This window comes from Phalangium opilio, unplaced genomic scaffold (genome assembly GCF_054372755.1).
Source record: "Phalangium opilio isolate 3A_F unplaced genomic scaffold, DU_Popi_V2 ptg000113l_1, whole genome shotgun sequence".
NCBI lineage: Eukaryota > Metazoa > Arthropoda > Arachnida > Opiliones > Phalangiidae > Phalangium > Phalangium opilio.
The window spans coordinates 233,019-255,235 of record NW_028324209.1 but is presented as its reverse complement, the minus strand read 5'-3'; the positions used below and the strand labels follow the sequence as shown (position 1 = coordinate 255,235).

The 22,217-nt window shown below is 36.9% G+C and overlaps 1 protein-coding gene across 1 annotated transcript; it reads left to right on the top strand.

The window, feature by feature from the left end:
• Window positions 1-1,972: 1,972 nt before the first annotated feature.
• On the top strand, window positions 1,973-22,050 carry LOC149623102 (diuretic hormone receptor-like). Its single transcript, XM_089852610.1, has 13 exons — window positions 1,973-2,427; window positions 14,283-14,549; window positions 14,687-14,809; window positions 15,920-16,020; window positions 16,076-16,176; window positions 16,350-16,470; window positions 16,696-16,846; window positions 17,053-17,140; window positions 17,200-17,266; window positions 17,714-17,799; window positions 17,868-18,000; window positions 18,964-19,005; window positions 19,185-22,050. Exons 2-13 carry the CDS (start codon window positions 14,381-14,383, stop codon window positions 19,461-19,463), a joined length of 1,461 nt encoding a protein of 486 aa, XP_089708736.1. The 5' UTR covers window positions 1,973-2,427; window positions 14,283-14,380; the 3' UTR covers window positions 19,464-22,050.
• The last annotated feature ends 167 nt before the right edge of the window (window positions 22,051-22,217 follow it).

Sequence of the window (22,217 nt, the reverse complement as noted above, 5' to 3'; positions counted from 1 at the left end):
TCGTCGCCATCTTTTTCAATGGGGGCCAAAAATTTAAAAACCCTTCTTTATGGAATGTCCGTATGAAAACTAATAAAAATGTCCCTACGGGCTGACGGGCAACGCCGAGTGCCTTCGCTCCTATGGTGCTACAAAAATATTAGTCATCAGTAAAGTCCACCTATTCTTTATATCATTTTGATGGAAGTTCTTATTACACGCGAGCGACGCCGCGGGTAACAGCTAGTGGTTTTATAAATCAAAGCTTAACGAAGGAATTACAACCCTTCCTTCAGTTTCGGGCGGATTAAGTGGTTTCTTAAAACGACTTAACCATAATTAAGCTAAATTAATCACGAACAAAATAATTAATATCAATTGTATTTATTTGATTATTTAAGAAAACCTCTTAAATGCGTCTAGACTCGGAGAGGTTGTTTATTTTGGTTCCCCCAACTTGTTTTCGAAACGTCGCATTTATACCCGTTTTCTTTAAAAATTTTGAATAGTAACCAATGTGTGAAATACGCACCAAATTTCTCATATCGATTAAAATTAATTACAAATTGCAGTTTGACGCTTTGTGGGTTTAAAAAAGTGTCCTTGTATCGCCAAGGAGACGTTTTCTAATGACTCCGAAAAAGAAAACTCGTTTTTTGGATAATTTATATAGATAAGCTAAGCAATCTGGTAAACAATTCTTCCAAAATTAAGTGGAGAAACGGAATGAAACTATATCCACAGCGCTCTAAAAGTGCTTTTTTTACCAAAAATCTAAATTTCTAACCTTAAAAATGTGACTTTGTGTTGCCAATAGAAACACATTTCTTGTGTGAGAGCTAAAATCACATTCTATTAATATAAATTGTAAAGCTATAAAATGTAACGTTTTCCAATCATTTTTCTCGGTTTGCGTTGTTGTTATTATTATTTTAAAGATTATTTTTCTATCGGTAATAGCAAAAGTTTATAAGATATGTTCCGTAAGTATGTCACTACCTATACTTCGTAAACTGGTAGAGACTTACAGCTCGAGCTAGTTCGAGAACGACAAGCGAGAATTGAAGTACTACACTCGGTGGTTAATATTGCAGTACATCTTCCAATTTAGTCTGTACTAAGCGCCCCACCAGGCGTCATTTTATTAGAATCTATGACGTTTCACCTACGTCACTTCATGACAAGCTTTCAGTAACCAGTGCCAAACATATGGAACATATCTCATGAACTTATGGTAATAGTAAATATATGGTATTTTTAGAACATGCTCCCAACTACAAATTTAAATCATTATTAGGTCATAGCTCGTAATATCCAAAATAAGTAAAAAAAGTGTTTGAACATTTTTGTCAAGATGAACTCTAAGCCGAGGGGTTAGTCACTTGAATAATCAGGTGTACAAAACCGCAGAAATCGATTACTTGATTTCTAGAATTCTTAGAAAATCATCAGTAATAACAATCAATTTTGTGGGTAATCAACGGTAATCAGAAATCCCCGATAATCACTGGAAATCACGTGAAATCTTGAGAAAATCGGAAATAATCACATGATTTACTAGTAATATTTTGTAATCACTTCGGTAATCACACCTTTCGTGAACTAATCACGCATAATCAATCGAGGAATTCGAAAATCCAAAATAAAAATCGTAATCAGTTGAAATAGAAATAATCACTGCATTCAACGCAATTCACGAAGAATCCAGTGGTAATCACGGCATTCGCCAAAAAATCACAGGAATTCATTGGAATTCAAACAGAAATCGCAAGTAATCTGCGGCAATAACGGGATCGAGAAATCAGTGTAAAGATTATGTAAATCACCTAAGAAAATAATCGTAATCACGGAAATCAAGGAATTCATTCAGTAATCAACGGAATTCACGTAAATATTCAGAAATCAGGTGTACAAAATTTTGGCGAATGATTAGCCCCTCGTTCAGCTAAGAAGTCAATAGGAGCCGCTGGCGTCGACTCTTTTCTTTAAAAACAAAAACGTAGGGGCCAGATCGAGCAAACGTCGCTCAGACACTCTAACGTCGAAGGCAGAAATTTTCTAGTCGCAATACATACACGTGTAATATATCGAGCTTGTAACGTGTTTTGATTTTCATAGTGCCGTTGGCCCGATTGGCGCCCGAACAGATTTTTAATAAGTGTTATATCTAGAATGGCACGAAATACTCCGACCTAACTATGACAACGAAATATTAGTAATAGGGAGGAGTTGAATAAAAATAGTTTGCTAAAAATTTTATTTTCGAAGGCCAAATTAAATTTTAAATTCAAAAAGATCCGTGGACCTTGATTTTTAACAACGTTCTAATTGAGTATTCGATCGTAAAAAAAACATCGTTTCGTTAACGCGACAGTGATTCACTAACTTGACTATTTTACCAAGACTGTGACTTTTACTTATTCAGGAAGTTCCGTTCCGTAATAATTGGTAAGTTTGTATTCGATTTAATATGTACAAAGACTACGTTACGACCTTTATGACTCAGTTTTAAAGTAGATGTACCTTTCACAAATAATCTAAGGTTATAATCGGGGGTAAGTGTTCTTCACGGTTTATTTTAAAACTTTCTAACAGCATTTTCTCAATGATTATTTTTTTCTCTTTCAAATTAACACAGTTTTTTATTATTATCCAAGCAAATGATTGCGTTTTTTTTCGAGGGGATAGTCATTCGCCATAATTTTGTAAACCAGCGATTTCTGAATTTTTACGTGAATTCCGTTGATTACTGAATGAATTCCTTGATTTCCGTGATTACGATTATCTTGGGTGATTTCGATAATCTTTACACTGATTTCCCGTTATTGCTGCAGATTTCTGTTTGAATTCCAATGAATTCCGGTGATTTTTTTGGTGAATGCTGTGATTATTTCTATTTCAACTGATTACGATTTTTATTTTGGATTTGATTATGTGTGATCATTTCACGAAATGTGTGATTACAAAAGATTACAAGTAAATCATGTGATTATTTCTGATTTTTCTCAAGATTTCACGTGATTTCCAGTGATTATCGGAAATTTCTAATAACCGTTGATCGCCCATAAGATTACTGATGATTTTCTAAGAATTCTAGAAATCAAGTAATCTATTTCTGCGGTTTTATACATCTGATTATTCAAGTGACTAACCCCTCGGTTTTCTTTAAATCCCATCAATATTTATAAAATTGTAATGTTTTCCCACTTCTACGCTTTACATTTTATGGTATCCACTGATATGTAATCTAAGAAAAACGTTTAACCTATTCCAGGGTTTGTACGGAACCTGGATAAATCGGGGATTTTTAAAACGGAAAGAGAAAAAATGTATACTAAACTAGAAATGGCACCTTATAATGTCGTGGTCACTGTATTCCTCGAGTATTGAATTGGGCAGGTATTTCTCAAGTTTATGTGGCACTCTTCGTAACTTCATGCAAGACAATGTATTGTCTTAGATCGTTGTTGGGTGTTGTACAACCTCAGCACATTGGAAACCACACGGAGTATGACAAAATGATTTTTGCCCTTGTTCATTTATCTTCAGATCATCATTTTTCTAAATGTACCCTGAACTTTTGCCAATTTTAACCGACTTCTAAGTCCTTTCATCGTTACCATATCCGCATTCTAAACATTGGAATATACCTATAAATCCTATATTGTTTTCATAGAATTTTGAACTTGATGGATTCTTCTTGTAATTAAAAGAACGGTACTTTCATTACAAACAATAGGGACAAACTTGCGAACTTGAATTCGTTTCAAACCTTCAATGCAGAAAATCCTAACTTATCTTCCCTTTTTCCGAGAGCCTGCCTCGTGTCTTTCTTGTATGCTATTTGTCTCATACAAAATCGCGTTGAAAATTTAAAAACACTGTATAGAATCTGTTTCAAGTAGGGATGAACCGGTACCGATACCATATCGGTATCGGCGCCGATACTCGGTGTTTCCCGATACTATCGGATCGGTTGGTCTAATATGATACTAAACCGATACTCGTTTAAAATGCTTTATATGGCGTTACGTGACATTTTTAGTAATGTATTGATAGTGATAATACATTTCTATGAATGTCAGTAAGCCGTGATATTATTTTGAAAGTTCCTCTAAACATTGTACTGTACTTAGTATAATTCATGAAATTACTCTATAATTATTTACTAGTATTTTTAATGCATATAATGGCTCTGTACTACTAAAAATATCTGTATCGGTTAACGATCGGGTTTTGGATCATAGTGAGTATATATCGGTATCGGTTCATGTTTGCACCGGTATCAATCGCTATCGGGTTAAGCCTAGTATCGGCCATCTCTAATTTCAAGGCATTCATTAGGGAATGAGAACCCCCCCGTGTGGTTTCTTAGATTCTATTCTTGTTCCTGTGTTTGCGTTCTCCAATTTCCAAATTGCATTACAGGATTAACACATTTCAAATCAATCGGTTTGGTTTTCATAACCTCTACAGGGCGTACTGGGTATGCGCTGTAGAGGTTCAGCGATATCAGCGATACTGTCCAGCCCCTCACTGTGTCGTAAGCGAGCAACGACAGTGCTTTCTAGCTTCTCCGTTCTCCCCGTCCAAGAGACGTCTGCTCCAACCAGTACATACATTGGGGTTTCGCAAGATATCCAGTTTCGAGGGCTATCATCTTATAGTTTTAAATAACTTGATTTCATTTCCTCCCTTGCCCTTTCTACATTTTTCGATTCCCTTCTGTTGGATCGGAATTAAGTTGCCATTTTACTGAAACCCTGCACCATGCTGGGTGCTTTACGAAAATTGCAGGGCACCAGACCAAAATTAAAGCTTCAGGACACTGTTGTCCGCAACGGGGTAGGCCTAAACCGTTGCAGAATAATGGAAAAAGGAAAATTAGCGTCTTTTCAAAGAAAAAGTATGTGTGGAAATTTCATAGAAAAGGCTTCTGGTGCTATAGATTGAATGGTGCAGTTTAGCTTATTTTAGCATTTTCTGAAGGCTTTTTAAAGTTGATAGACAAACGCCTTATCGATTTTATTTTAGACTGGCTATTTTCAGATTTCTATCGAAGTTTTTTGCGGTATACCTGATGCTATACTTGTTTACCATAAATTTTCTTTTGTACTCTATTCGCTCTTCCCTAAAAGCCTTTTTGAATAACGTTTTACTCAATTTTTTATGGAGTTGAAAGACTTTTTTTGCATTTTCTTATTCAATCTGCAATTTGTTGCCAGCAATCTTGATTATAAAAGACGTAAACTGGACCGCGAGACCTAATAGAAATTAGCACCATTGAATTTTCAATTGCGCTATGGTTTATCGGTCAGAAGTCCATTAAATTCGCCTAGGCTAATTTAATAGACTTCTGTTGAAACTAAAGAACTTCTGTTGAAACTAAAGAAGTATCGTTTTATAATTGAAGTCAAGTATCTCTTTAACAGGTCCTATAAAATTGAAAGTAAACAGTTACTGTGTACACACCTATTAAAAATTCTAGTGTCTATATATACATTGCTTTTAAAATGGAAACACATAAGTGTCAAATTCACAAATTTATTATGCAATGGATACCTTATGTTAAAAAGCTTATTTTAAAATAATATTTTTATTAAAGAAATGTAATATAAAAACAAGTTGGGAAACCAAAATAAACCTCTCCGAGTCGAGACAAGAGTTATTCACGCAATTAAGGGGGGTTTCTTAAATAATTAAATAAATTTCATTGATATTAATTATTTTAATCGACAGTAATTTGCTTTGATTCTAGTTAAATCGGTTTAAGAAACGTTATTCCTAAAATATTTTGAAACATAGCTATTGTTGTAATAATAATAGCTTGTTATAATTCAAGCGTTTGCCTCTTTAACAATTTTTGGAAATTTAGGGTATATGTGGCGATTAATGCACAATAAATGATAATAAAACCGGCAATTGCGTGAACCTTTGGTGGAGCCCTGCCATTGGGAGGCTAGACGTTTCTCGTAACCCTAGCCGATCGCCGCGTACATCTTAACCCTAACGATGGGAGTAGAAGCCAAAAATTTGCTTTCCGCGAACACGTTTGTTCCGATTTGGGAACAGAGTGACACATAGACATGTCCAGTGTAATACCTCTCCGTGACGACATCGTTCCTAGGAGAGGTAAAATGCTGTACGTCATTTTATTAGAGATGGGCCGATACCAGTTTAAACCGATACCGATATGATCCGATACGTACCGATACCGATATTTTACCCGATCCTTCGATGATTCTCGATCCAATTTCGGTACTTGAAACTATAAAACTGGCTTATCATATACGACAAACCCATTTTGGACACTAGTAACGTTATCCAAAAATAGATGAAAAACTGTGCTGTCATAGAGTTTAGGTCTTATGGCGCCATCTACTCTCAACATAAGTATTTATTTTCTTCAAAAAATATCGGGTAGAAATATCGGTTCATTTATAACCGATACCGATATATCGGTTAAAGCCAAATATCGGTACCGATACCGATATGGCATCGGTATCGGCCCATCTCTACATTTTATCTTTATCCATACCATTGTCCATACACAGAGGTTATATGTTAAATCGTTTATCCACAAATATTTTTGTCAAATATCAATTATTATTTACTAATTTTCGGATATTGGATAGATAATGCCGAGCTCTAAATAATGCATAAGAATGTTTTCATAATATTTTCGGACACGACGTGAGAATTAAAGTGACAAACCCGACTTCCTTAATTGAAATATATAAGCCATCTTAAAAATATGACGTTCCGAATAAATGAATCAGCCAGTGGTATTTTGTTACAGATATAAATATTGTCTAATATTAAAATCGCGCGATCATGGCGTTATAAAGAGAGCTCTAGTTTTGATTTTTTTATTACATTAAGTGACAATACACGACCTTTATTAGTCGTAATTAATTTTATTCCCGGGCTATAAATAAACGCGTTAGACTGTCACATATCATTCGAGAGCCAATATTTAAAAGGGCATTTTGGCAGTTTAGAAAATGTCGCCTTAATCTTAGATTGAAATATAAATCAAGCTGCATTCTTTGAAATCTGTAATAAATTGACCGACCAAAATTCTCATTAAAAAGCTAATTTTAGAATGGTAATGTTTGTCCGATCTAAGCCTCTAAAATATACGTTCAGCAGGACTCGAGAATCAAACAAGGGCAAAAATAATTTTGCATTACTCCGTGTGGTTTCCAATGCGCTAAGGTTGTACCGCAACTAACAACGATCTAAGGCGATATAGTGGCTCGCATACACATAAAGTTACGAAGAGTGCCACATAAACTTGAGAATTCTGCGAACACGTTGCACCGATTTTCCAACTGCGAACGCGGTGACAGACACCTACAAACACACAGATACGTCCAGTGTAACACCTCTCCGTGACGTTATCGTCACTCGGAGAGGTAATTATTGATAACATGTGTGTAGTAATGCGAATGGTGCATGGACACTTTGAGTAATACCTCTAAAAAACGATGTTAACTTGCCACAAATAGAAAACATTAACTGGAAATTATTGTAATAATGCACGTTGAACTACTTTCACGTTCGCAGCTTATACGCACACTTCTGCTAGATAAAGGCTCATTAACGTTCACAGATTTAAGGCTATTGAAATTGTTAAAACCTGATGGGCAAGCATATATAATTTAAACACTCAAAAAATGGAGTATGTTTCAACACCTTTAAGAGTAGTTTTTGAAACTGCATGTCGGAATCCCTAAACTCAACTTTAAAATTTTGTTTAAAAATATCCCAGGTTAATAGGGGATAGTTAGGGTTAACTAACCATTGCTGCGAGACTGAGAACTGTCTTTTTAATTCTCTAAACCAATTAACAAAATGCCCTCTTAAAACTAAAGGCATGTAAACTGGAGTATTCGTTAAAATGAATAAGAACTTCGGTATAGTATTTTATTTTATTATGGTAATCCTGAGAAACTATAAGCTAGCCTTTCAGGGGGATCTACCCTATTCCAACTTTAGGGGTCTGTTGTTGAAGCGCGACTAATTGAGTGAGACAGGCAGCTATTGATTGTAAAATCTGACCTAGGATAACAACTAAACCTTGGGAAGGAAATGGGGATAACTGACAATAGAGGCATGGTCCCTGAACTTGGGCATAGTTCTAAGGGTAGCTAATGAAGGGTTAATTTAAAATTGAAGTTGACTAACCGTAATGGGTGTAGAACAAGAAAAAGAGTTTCCCCGAGTAGTATTAGGAGTAAAAGTAATATTAGAAGTTAGGAATCTGCTTCCCAAAGGATGTAACTCGGAGTCTGTAATGAACTGAACGAAATAAACGTAACCCTGGGAGTAGTTGCTTCCGTATAAACACCAGAACTCAACCTATTTAAACGGGTACTTTATTGGTCCTTAATTATGAGGATTTTGTTCCTTTTAAGGGAAAGGTCCCATATTATTTAAATAAGAATGAGCTAACGTGGAATTGAAGGGGTATTTCGGATTACTGACCGTAAGGATTGACCAACTGGTATAACGGATGGCATGGAAACATTTAATTGAGGAGAACTAATGATATGAGGGGTTAGTCACTTGAATAATCAGATGTACAAAACCGCAGAAATGGATTACTTGATTTCTAGAATTCTTAGAAAATCATCAGTAATCAAAATCATTTTTGTGGGTAATCAAAGGTAATAAATCTCCGATAATTACTGGAAATCACAAGAACTCGGTAATCACGCATTACGTGAAATAATCACGCATAATCAATGGAGGAATTCGAAAATGCAAAATAAAAATCGTTATCAGTTGAAATAGAAATAATCATTGCATTCACCAAGAATTCAGTGGTAATAACGGCATTCACCAAAAATCACTGGAATTCAAACAGAAATCACAAGTAATAACTGAAAATCAGTGTAAAGATTATGGAAATCAAATAATTCATTCAGTAATCAACGGAATTCACATAAAATTCAGAAATCAGGTGTTAAAAATGTGGGGCGAATGATTAGCTTCTCCCTAATAAACTAGATATCACTTCTTGGTGTAAAATTATAACCAAATTGGCGATACAATTTGGTCGAAGGATAAAAGCTCTGTTAATAAATAAAACAACGTTCTATGGACGCGTAATATGTACAGGAAAAAAGCAAATTCACGGATAAGATATATTGTTTTCATATTAGAAGCATCTTGTCAGCAGAGGGAGTATAGATAAATAAAAGAATGGAGGGCCAGAGGCCTCCGCCTGTTAAAACGGTTGACAGATGCTGCTTATCTCTTGTTTTTCATCTTTATTAAATTCCTCGTTGTCTGTCTATCTATCGGTTTTACAAGGAGCCATCGCTCCTTTTAATTGGATATTATTGACAGTCTATTTCAATAGTATCGCCTCGTTCCTACGATGCCACCTTTATTAATTTTCCACCTAAATTATACTGCTAAACTAGATTAAAGGGAGGATGAAGTGGAAAATCAAGTGCTTTTTTATCGATTCTTTTACATATATTATAAGATCAGTCTGCGTAGTGAAACATCCAGGAAATACAGCCTCCAAATCATTTTAAAATTCAAATTATGTTGAGATGCCAAATGAAATTTATCGCGAGATTTGATCATATTTGCTCGCGATGTGAACTGATAATCGTGGCGCGAGATGTAGAGCGTGCCACGAGAATTTTTTTAACAAAAAGGCAGGGTGTTACGCGATTGGTTGGAGGTCCTTATTTCAATTTATCCTTAAAGGGTATGAGAAGCTTCGAATGAAAAACCTCTGATTTATATAACAAAAGATGGAATTAATTTCTGTGAATTCAAAAATATCAAGCTTTTAATTCTCCGATTTCTGGTTATTTGGCAATATGCATTTGAAAATGCTTCATATGAAATTATTTGAAATCCACTTTTTAAGAAAGGCTAAAACGTTTCCCTGTTGGCTGACGTCACATACGCGAGATGGTGCCACTCTCTCCGCTATCAGACCCAGAGTTTAGACAGGGGAGAAGCATGGACAAAGCTCGAGAATCGTATACCTCGCGCGTATAGGATTACCGAGCTTTTTTCCCCTGTGATGATGTGTCATAGTGATGTCATAAAACAGGGAAACAAGCTCGACAAGACAACATTGTTGATATTTCGAAACTTAATTTTCGTGATTTTCCAATGGATTTTAAAAATGGAAACTTTGGTTCAATTATATTAAAAACTTGATATTTTGAGAGTGTAATATAATACCACTTTCGTGCTAAAATATGAAATGAAATTGTAAATTCCCGTATACCCTTTAAAATCTGAACCTAATTTCAATTATAAAATCATTCGGAGACTGTATTTCCTGAAAGTTTCACTATGCAGACTGGTCTTAAAATTAGTTGAAGAATCGATAAAAAATCTATTGATTTTCCACTTCACCCTCTCTTTAAAAGAACGTAGAAGTTAATATACAAGCATTAAATTATTTAATATTTCAATTAGAAACGTAATGCCATAAACATAAAAACTGGATGTCAAAAAAAGATCGATCTATAGGCTAAAAACTTCTTTTATAGTTTTTAAAACGTGACTTCGCATGAAAAGGTTAACTTGGCAAAGGCTTCGAACAAAAATTCCAGTCGTAAAAAGGTAAAGCCTTGAAGAAATAAATTTTGATAACTTTAAAAGTACAACATAAAGCTAGGTTTCCACCTGACCGAATATTAATGACCGTAAACTTTAGCTCTGTGCCATAAAAATGACTTTTACGGAGGCCTTTGACGGCAAGATTTTTCTTTGGTTCACACATATAGGATCGAATTTCGTATGAATATCATGAAGAATTTTTTTGCCTTGATGGAATTTTAATTAGGGAACTTATTTAAACCAAATCCGGTCAGGAATATTCTCTGATTGAGACTCAAAAGTGTAATACAAGCCCACACATTGCAATGACAATTCGCAATAAAATCCAGTCCGATAATTTTAACTCGCAACATGCAAACGCGGCAATGGGAACTCGCGAGTCATAAAAGGAAGCTTAAAAATTTATATTATTTATATTATAACAAGAAGGAATATACTATAAGAAGGCATAATTAAGCGTCCGGTGCTCGCGTGATAGTCGACAATACCCCCTTCTTAGGTAGGGGAGGATGGAAACGGAGGCGGGACTTATTTTATCTTACTCTATAGTTACACGCTCCATGCCAAATGGGAGATTTGATAAAATTTGGCGCGAGATGTAGAGCTTCAACTGGAATTTTTGTCGACAAAAAGGCAGTGCGTTACGCGACTGGTCGGAGAGGCTTATTTCAAATTATTCTTAAAATCTGAATCTAATTTGAATTTTAAAATCATTCGGAGACTGTATTTCCTGAATGTTTCACTATGCAGACTGGTCTTATAATTAGAAAAAGAATCGATAAAAAAAATCACGTGATTTTCCACTTCATCCTCCCTTTAACTCTACGCGTTACCTTCAACAATGCTAAATACCAACGCCTACTTAATACACGTACAGAAAGTTTTAGTTCATAACATACTCCTTATGTTAATAACTGACGCTTGAGAGTGATAGATAAAGTAACGAAATACAATTTACCGAGTTTCTGTGAACCGCTAACACGGTCCGGAATTTACGAACACTTTTGCTACGGTTTTCCAACGCGAACGTGGTCTCGGACGGACATAGACACGCTGACACGTAGGCTCTTATTAATGCAATCCGTGAAATACATCACTCAGAGAAGTAAATAGTTGTCTTTAAGGGAAACTGTATTTCATGCTCTGAAAATAAACACACCCTGACCCGGAAAGAGAGTCGCTTATCGTTGTCTCTTTTCTTGGGTTCTAAGCCTAAGGAAAACAAACCTCGTCGCTATGGTAAAATTCCAGAGACATTTTCTTTTGCACTCTTATTCCTTCCTTGATAATATTCAGAAAAACTAGTTTCTTGAGTCCGAATTATGGAGCAAACAAGATAGTCTTCTTTCCTCTAGCCAAGTTTCATTATTAGCCTCTTACAAGAAGCGATATCTTGTTTATTAGGGAGAAGGTATAAATTCGCCACATTTCCAGCTCTTAATCTCCAGTACCCGGCCTCCTTTTACGTCCCCCCTTGAATTTTGAAAGGGGGACTGGGACTATGGCGTGCGAATACTTAGGCATCTTATAACTGCTCCCTAGTAAACTAGATATCGCTTCTTGCCTCTTAGTCGCTGTCGTTATGGACTGAATTCTCTGCTGCCGTTCTGAATTAGTTTTGTCGGTCCTCCACAGTCCTTTGTTGGAGTTAATCAATGCGCAAGATATGGGTTTTGAAATCGAAGAGTTTTTGGTTGCCTGATTCACACTGTCCCTAACGTGTGGGACCATAATTTGACAATGACCAACTGTTCATTGGCATTGGATCTCGATGACATATCCAAATCACTTTTCTGGTTACCACGGGTTATTTCTTTCAAACACACGCCCTGCAAAGTGGCTTCGGAGAAATTATTCTCAAACGGAACCGTTTCTAAGTTTGGAAATTTCGGAGTTTCCATGGCATTGAAAGTATCTTCTGGTTTCCTTCTTATTTCTTCCTGGCTATTTTCAAAAAACCGCCTTCAATAAAAAAATAAAACGTTATTAGACCCTAGTGGTCAACCACTGACTGCTTTATAACATCTACTCTGTATGGAAACATTGCTAAAAACGAAGTGGGGTGACCTACTAGTTAGTACGAGATGTTCTATAGGACCGACAGCAAATCTTCTGACCCGAAAAAAAAGAAACAAGTTGGTAAACCAAAATAAACGTCTCCGAGTCGAGACGCAATTAAGAGGTTTCAGGGCGTTTGCCTCTTTAACAATTTTTGGAAATTTAGGTTATATAAGGCGACTGATTCACTATAAATGACAAGAAAACTCGCAAATGCATGAACCTTTGGTGAAAGCCCTGCCATTGGCAGGCTAGACGTGTCTCGTAACCCCAGCCGATCGCCGCGTACATATTGTCTTCAGTGAACTGTGAACACATTTGCTTCGAATTGCCAACTGCGAACGCGGTGACTGACAAACTGACATACAGATACGTCCAGTGTAATACCTCTCCGTGACGTCATCGTCACTCGGAGAGGTAAGAAACATAACGGATTGTTAGACGCCTATGTTTATATTACATTGGCTTGAGTAAGAACAGACAGGATCTCTTTTGGCATCAGTTTGGGTGACTGCCTTCTATACATTAAACATTTGCTGGTTGACTTGTTATGAGAAATGGCTCTTCCTCTGTCGTTACGTATTGCCAGTTCAATTCTTGAAAGCTATCATATTTATCGGAGCTTGCCCTTAACGTTCCACTCCTAATCTTTATTTTCTTTACCAAAACAAAATGGTGCGAATTTCACTAGGGCTTGGTGACAAAATTACAACATCCGCCGCTACAGCGCTAGCGTCAGGCGTTGCTCTAGGTAAACCTAGCTCCCTATTCAGTTGCCTGCCCATGGGCTAAGTGGTCTGAGACGGAAATTAATATGAAAAGAAACTACGCTGAATAGGGACTTGGCAGTACTACGTCATGCAACGTCAGGCTACCTTCCATTAGTGCTAAAAACATACCAGGAGGAGGAGCTTATATAGCTTTCATTCTGTTAAAAAAACATACCATAATGGCGCTGTGGGCGGAGTTAAGCCCGAATTGCCAAGTCCCTATTACCTTAAAGTGGTCCTGAAACAGGATTGGAAATTGCTATATGAACATTATGGCAATAATTATTCATTAGTTTTGTTTTTATGGGAAACTTAAATACTGGCATATTTAAATATAATCAGATGTCGATAAAAGTCCTAAAATTACCCAAATGTAATGTTTTTTTAGCAAGGCCTTCTTTGGCAAGGGCAAATGTTCTCGATCCCCGTTTTTCCACTGACAGAAATGAAAATATTGAGAGTTATTTTTTAACGAAGGGGATGACGTCAGCGCACTTGGCCTTCGAAAATGATCGTTCTTGCTTGTTTACAAGCAAACAAGGCGCACTCCGATTCCTATGGGCACCATTAAGAATGGAAACCAATAATCAGAGACACTGTTTTTCCATTGGGACCGTCACTATCGCTTGGCTCAAATAGAGGCGAGAATTATTGTAGTGGTGGTAACGTCACTGTATATGCTGTTCCTAAGTCTTAGCGGAATTTTGAAGTCTTACATTGGTTGGAAAAGTCGCTATTTTATTTAAAACAAAAATAAATTCCAATTTCCTATGTCAAAGCGTTCTTTTATGTAGACATAATTTGAAATCTTTCATTTTAGAATAGAACCATTAAATGCAATCTAAATTTCAAATAAAATTTTTATCTTTGCAGATTCCTGAACACCGATTCTCAAGCAATTATTAAAAATGAGAATTACTCGAGTAAAGTTTACCGTCTGGAAAGCTCGTGATTAGAATTAAAATTTCGGCATGAAAATGACTATTGATGACTCGTCCAATTCAAATGAGTTTAAAATAGCCGAATTCGACAAGATATTCCAAAGTAACATTTCAAACACATTCGATAACAATACGTCCTACAATTCCGCTCAAGTGCTATGCCTTCTTCAATCGCTCGTCACATACACAAACATTACAGGTAATATCAGAATGGAATTAACATTCAAGCTTCGCCGGAAAAATAGTTGTATACAGCCGCGTAGCCGCGCAAAATTTTAATATTAGCTCGCTGAAACCATCTTGTCTTTCTCATGAATGTTTATTTTATTATCCTAGAACGGAATGAGACGTGCGAAAGTGTGCACGACGGACTGGTTTGCTGGCCCATTACAACTGCCGGAACGTCGGCGATTGTTCAGTGTTTTCCAGAACTGAACTCTGTGACGTACGACTCATCAAGTAAGTCTTCCTGTTGGATCTTTTAAACAAATAACTAGAAACTAAAAATTTTTATACTTAAATAATTGTTTGTTTTAATGGTTATAACAACACAAAGCTATAAAGAACTACAAGATAATGAACCTTTTCGTACCGTTCGGGGTTAAATGTTATGGATTTCTTCGAGGAATGGTAGCGGGAACCCTAGAAATTTTGAGATTAGTTCTTTCGAGAAGGGATAAGAGATATTCTTGAATTTTATAACTTAACAATTTTACTGGTTCTTCAAACCGGATATTTTTGGACGTTAGAGTTTTAATCACTTGTCCACGAGCGGGGCTAATTGGGAAAGAAAAATCTTTCATGGATTTTTGGCGCTAGATGTATTTTTAGAGGTAACGTGAGAAAGCTGGAAGTGACGTTCCAGCAAATGAGTGCAGATGGATAATTAAAGAGGATGATGTTGCCATAAATGAGCACTTTTCTGTTTCTACATTAATACGTTGCAACTCTTTTAGCAAGTTCTTCAGTTACCTTTTTAGCCGCATCGTATTATACGATAGACTCTTGGTTTGACCCGAGCCGTAGTAGTAGTAGTAGTAGTAGTTGTAGTTGTGGCCGGAGTTTTCCCTTTCGTTATCGTTAGTTTTTAGCTTAAAAGAAACTCGATAGTACCTCAACCCACTCATAGGCGGAACTGAGCTCGATTAGAGACTTTATTTTGATTAAAAATTTTCCATGTGCCATAAAAACGGAGGGAGAATCCACTGAATTTGTATCTTAATATATGGTAACGTTCGCTCAAAAACTTATATTAGCTTGAAAATGGGCATGAAAAATAATATAGGGTTTTATCTATGAAGGGATGGCCACATTAAGCCTGTGGCTTATATATAGTGTAATGTCAGTTCTACGTATGCAAACGTCATACCCTTCTATCTCTTAGCTCAGTGTCATCTCCCCTACCAGGCGCGTACAGTATCCCCTCTTACAAAAGCGCGCCTAGAGGGAGGACAACACAGTCTACTCTCCTCTCTACCGACACTACTCTATTGTGGGTCTCTTTACAATGCATTTTAACCGCGTTTATGTTACACAGTTCCTGGTTGGTTGATCAAAATTTCTTTACAGAAAATGCTTCCCGATATTGTTTTCAAAACGCTACCTGGGCCGAAAAAGCCGACTACTCGCAATGCAAACCGCTATCATCCACGAACGACGATGTGATTGAGGTAACGCGAGTCTATTTTGCGCGTTTTATATAACTCGTTAATTCCCGCTTTTCAGAGCTATTGGAATGCGAAAGAAGCCGAGACGATATATTGCGTAGGCTATGTTCTTTCACTGGTGGCTCTACTAGTGGCTTTGTGGATTTTCCTATATTTTAAGTAAGTTTAAAAGGCATTATAGGTTTAAACAAGGTCAGGTCTCCCGTGTGTAAATACAGGACTCACGTGACAAACACGACGCGTAGGGTAAACTTTCATGTAGTGTGAACGGAGCTTTTAGCAAAATTTCGTTGTTTACTGAATTTTGTGTTTTTGGTTTTCTATCATGATAGAGATCTGCGATGTTTAAGAAACACAATACATACGAATTTGATGGTTACATACGTACTGATCGACATTACATGGATAATCACGGCCATTTTACAGCAAAATCAAACCGAACACACTCACAAGGTAAATAGAATTAAATATATTACAAATTATGTTAACCTAACCGGAAGTCCCCGAGGTCTGATATTTTCCACTTGATACTGGGCGATTTACGTCAGTTATGGCTAATTACCCACAAACTGTAATCGTACCGGTCTGGTAAAAACAATATTTTAGTTAAACGTGTGTTCAGTGAATTTGTACCACACGAAAATATTAACACTTGTCGTGTTTTTCTTTTACATATAGGTTGCTTGTATAATGATGATATTTCTAACGTACCTGCTGGTAACGAACTTTTTCTGGATGTTCGTTGAAGGACTCTACCTTTATATTCTCGTGGTCAAAACGTTTTCAATAGAGCTAGTTAAATTTTACGCCTACGCCTTAATTGGCTGGGGTTAGTATTTTAATTTTATTTTTCCACCATGCTTAATGCGTAGACTCCAGTATTATTTCTGGGTTCTTCATTTTTATCGCGCCATTGTCCTTTTAGTATATTCTATTAAGTTTATTAAACATGGCTTATATATACCTGTTCAAAGCTCAGAAGTCGCTCTAATTTGTTCAAATATTAAAAACTAAACATATTTTTGAACTATTTAGGTCTTCCTGCATTATTCGTGACGACATGGGCAGTTGTGAAAGCTTACTACGCCCGTATCCATTTCGAAGAGAACATGGCCCCAGATAGGTATGGATTAACCACTAAAAACCCAAAAGTCAATTCTGAAAGAGTCTCACCTCTTTCAGTTGTGAATTCCAAATTGGAGATCATTTCGACTATATTTTTCAATTTCCAATCATCGTAGTCCTTATAGTAAGTGTATTTATTATCAGGGATAGGTTTAATTTTAGAAGTAGGAATGGAGAACAGAGCATTCTGGGCGTGCGTCAAAGTCCCGGACCTCCTTTCACGGGACCGGGGGGGGGGGTGAAAGAAGAAGCGGGTCATGGCGACAGAGGTGAAAAGGAATTACGTATTTTTCGCCGACCCCGTCAGCAACGTCATCCAAACGTAGTTTAAGTGAGCCAATACGATCACCTGCGAACGCGGTGTCAGACACACACAAACACAAACACAGACACGTCCAGCGTAATACCCATCGGTAATACCTCTCTCCGTGACGTCATCGTCACTCGGAGAGGTAAAAAGACCTAACCTTGGTGTTCCATATATCCCCTTTCTTTATCAATTTTGCATTACCAATTATCTTTCTTATCTCTCAAAATAAATTCATCTGATGTTATTTTTTATTTATTTCAGATCAATATATTTTTCCTGGGTCAAATCATGTGGGTTCTGATAACTAAACTTCGAGCAGCTACCAGTGTAGAGTCCAAACAATACTGGTGAGAACTACTCTTTACGTTACCTCAATGGTGAATAGAAACATTTACACGAGTGTATTTACGAATAGGAAAGCGGCGAAGGCACTATTGGTCTTAATTCCTTTACTCGGCATTACTTACGTGGTCGTGCTTGTCGCCCCCACTCACGGAACAACAAAATACATATTTTCATATCTTCAAGCTACCCTTTTATCAACTCAAGTAAGGAAAAAGTACTGAAGCGATATAGACACATGTGTCATTTTTTTATCGTGAAGAGACCCAAAGGAAAAGATTTTTAATTATAATATCAATCAAAGATAATCTAAAAGCATTGCAAAAAAGAGAAAAACGATTGGGAGGAAGAAATCTATGTTTCAAAGACATTTCACAGAATATCCCTTTCGGAAATAGGTCAATGAGCAGCCAACAGTCTATGGCAATGCGGTCCAACTTCGGGGAACAAATTTTGCAATATACCCCTTCTTGACCCAAAATGGGTAGAACCGTTCATGAGCTCGGCCCTTGGTGCTATCTCGGGTTCGTGACGACACTTTGGCGGCTCGATTAGTTAACGAGCGAGCTTTTTTAAGGTCGAGAAGAGCCGAGCTCAGAGGCATCGAGATCGAGCCACTACGACTCGCGCTTAGTCACTGAAATAGTGTTTTATTTCCTTTTAGTCCTTCTTCTCTCCAGCAATAGCGTTCCGTAGTATTTTTACGTGAAATAAAGCGTGTGAAAAATAGCTTTCTCTCGCCTCTAACCGTGAGAATATAAGGATTTATTCACATTTTATTGAACCACTACATTCCTAAACATGGGATAGCATTTCTAGTCGTTCTCAAGTCTTTCGTTGGTAGTAGCAATTTTTTGTTAAAAATATATATGTTAACCGAGCCGCCGTTTTTCGACCCGAGCCGAGCTGAGCTTATAAAAAGCTGGCTCAGCTCGACTCGTGAACAGTCCAAAACAATGGGTCCTACGCTCCTTTTAAGCTAAAACGTTTAAATTTCATTTTTAATTCATGCAATGAACAATTACGTTAATTATTTATCATAAGCATTTGCAACATTACCATTATCATTTATCCTTATATTCTCACGCAGTCTTCAACATCGGGCGAAATCGAACCCATTTACGTTAATGCGTAACCTTATCGGATATCCTTATCTTTCTTTATTACAGGGCCTCAACGTCGCAATTTTGTATTGTTTCCTTAACGGAGAAGTAAGTTTCAACTTTAATCCAAAATTTAATAGTAAAGTCTATAAATATGGTCGCGGCGGCGTATTTAACGCATGCTCGCCAACTTATTTTGTAACCGTATCTTTATCATAAACAAAGCGATAAAGTTAAGTTACGCATTTTGTTGAAACTATAATGACTAATGGTAAGGAGTGTTATAGGTAAGGAATTCCTTCCGTTATCACCTGGAACGCTGGAAAGTTCAACGAGGGATTGGGAAAGTGCCTAGACACTCTTTAACGTATAGGACGTCGCTTCAAGGGGAATGCCTGCGTCTGTACAACAGCCGTGGCTACCGAGAGAGAGGTAGCTGCATGAGCTTCGCCACTACTACTACTTGTATCGGCGGTAATTGCCATAACTGCTACCAGTGTTCCGGTTCTCAACATCACAGTAACGGATCATACGGGCCGGTACCTGTCAAAGATGACAACGTCTAGAAATCAAGAAGGGAAATTTAGAACATCCAATTATTTTACTGTTTACAATAAGTGGGTTTCGTAGATAAATCACTTGTCGTTTTACATTCGGTATGCAATGCGTTTTAGAAACAATGCACTCAATACTTAATGATGGCAATTTAAAGAGTGCGTCGGGGTCTCGCCAAGATGAAGAGAAAGTAAATTTTGATATATTAGGCTATTTAGGAAATTTTCAAGGAGAGAAGACTTTAACAGCGCCTCTCTTCCCCATCCGAAAAGCACACCGCCCAATAGTGGAAGACTACGGTAGTTTGAATTTAGTGCTATTTACTGAGATTCGGTTTCTACATTTGTAGCACGCATTATCGTAACATTGCGCGAGGTCGATATCAAATTCCTAGTCAAACAGGGCCGAAATTTCCTTCTCCTGATTATTACGCACCCTTAAACCTTTGTTCTTGAAGTTTCAATTTTTAAATATTCATCAAAACACAAGGTAATCATAAAACTCTAAGGTACTAACCCGCTAGATTACGATGGAGGATATTGTGATTTAAATTCTTTGAACGAGCGGATAAAGTAATTTTTTAGGCCTGGACAAGGTCAAACGTATTCTAAGCTAAGTCAGAAAATTTTATCATACCAAGCTTTCGTGCTGCATCTTTTCTGGTCACCAACTACTAGTCTCTTCCCAGTTTTTTATCGTTCAGTTCAAGAGCTCGAGCCGGCTGTATATATATATGTTAACTGAGCCAGCTCGGCTCGACTCGACTCAATCCGAGCCGTCAATGGTTTTTTCAACTCGAGCCAAGTTGAACTTTTAAAAAGCTAGCTCAGCTCTGTCCTAGTTTATATTTTATTTTTGATTTAAAGTCAGATTTTTATATAATAGCAGAAGTAGGATGAGACTTGAAGTAAAGAGCTCTAGCATTGGTAGTAGATCCTGGCACTAGTGAACAAATTTGAGGATTTTATGCCACCGCTTCCATCGCGCCTACACTCGAGAGAATAAAATTGGTCGAGTTCCAAAAACATTTCCTACCCCCTTCCCCTCATCCTAAAGCCGCGGAACACGGACGCGGCTCCTTGAATCTAGTTCGGCCGTCTACCACCGCGAAAGTCTCACGTTTTGGAGGGAAAATTCTGAAACCGCTACCAGAGGGCCAACCGTTCTTGTGTTATCAAGAATATTCACAAATGCCGAGTGAAGAATTTGGTTAGCTCAGTACTTCTAGTCCCTTATCCTACTTCTGATAATAGTGAATATTAGAGGGGACGCGGTTTGGCCAAATGGTAGTATTCCCCCTCCACGGATTTTTAAAAGTTTATACTCATTTCTGATAGTAAATGAGGTGGGGAACACGATGCCGTCAAAATTTTTCGCCGCAAATGATTTTTTTAAAAAAAAAAAAAAAAGGTAGCACATATTGCTTATGGTTGTTTTTATATTTGATATTTGGGGCGCATACACTTGTTTAGATTATGTTTGGGATATTTTAGGTTCAGGTTAGGTTAGGTTAGGTTAGGTTCAGGTTAGGTTAGGTTAGGTTAGGTTCAGTTAGGTTGGGTTAGCTTCAGTTTCAATTAGATTTGTCCTTTTCCAAAATATTGCAATTTTCATATATTTTGAAAGAAAAAAAAAAAATTCAAAATGATTTGCGGTGGAAATTTTTAACGGCATCGTGTTCCTCACCTCATTTACTATCAGAAATGAGTACAAACTTTTAAAAATCCGTGGAGGGGGAATACTACTATTTTACCCGCGGTTTGTCTAGTTCCACACGTATATTTTTAGATTCCTAGTGCTGTTCGAGTTCATTATATACGTTATAGCGTTATTGAAAAAGCCGCGTTTCTTTCGTAGCGGAGGTTTTAGAAAATATTCCTTGTTCTGGAAAGAGTTCCCATTAAGAAATCCTTGCAATCCTTCGGTGACATCTTCCAGAACACGTGTCTATGGTTAAAAAAAAGAACTGGACAATTGGAATTGCATAATTATAACAGTAGTAGGTTAATGAAAAAAATTACCCGTAATATGATGAATTATTTGGTAAAAAGATAAATGTCTACTTAATAACTATATCCCATATACGTTTTAGAAGACGAGTTAACAACGTTATCGAGTATTTCAAATAAAAAAGGACTTGTTTCAATACCAAATTAGACTTTGACCAGTTTGTTATTTGTTCCATTCATTTTATCGCTGGAAAAACAAACAATTGTGAAATCTAAAAGCTGTAGTTGGACACATTGTGTATGTTTAACAAGTATACCATAAAGTGGTTGTTTTTAGACAAATTAAAACAATTTGTTGTAACGAATACGTGTCTTCACATTGTAAAAATAATCTATTGGTTAGGCGCAAAATTATATATTTCTATACCGGCTTTCTTTTCAGGTTAAAATACGAATGGATAGGTCTACTGCTTTCTTGAATGCTCGTAAAAAAATTTCTGTCACATGGGACATTCAATTCCGACACCAATTTTAATTTTCAAGATGTTTAATTATTGTAGGTTAGGGCTGACCGTCCATAAACTACGTCACGCAAAAATAAAAAGGCATTTTCTGACCCCCCCCCGTCCCCCAGATCACGCTTCGTCACGTTTTTCTCAGACCCCTCCCCTAAAAACCACGTCACATTCCTTAACCCTTTGTTTATACAATAAATGGCCGTCCCCGTCAGCAGCGTCATCAAAACGTAGTATAAGTGAGCCAATAAGATAATTTAAACTTTTCGTTACGTGTTGGAGGGAGGGGGGCTCTATACTG

Excerpts from the sequence above, each read along its gene's own strand:
- LOC149623102 (XM_089852610.1), top strand. The coding sequence starts at position 14,381 with ATGAAAATGACTATTGATGACTCGTCCAATTCAAATGAGTTTAAAATA. Across the intron at positions 17,267-17,713 it reads CAATCATCGTAGTCCTTATA|ATCAATATATTTTTCCTGGG; the intron begins GTAAGTGTATTT and ends TATTTATTTCAG. Across the intron at positions 19,006-19,184 it reads ATTGTTTCCTTAACGGAGAA|GTAAGGAATTCCTTCCGTTA; the intron begins GTAAGTTTCAAC and ends GGAGTGTTATAG.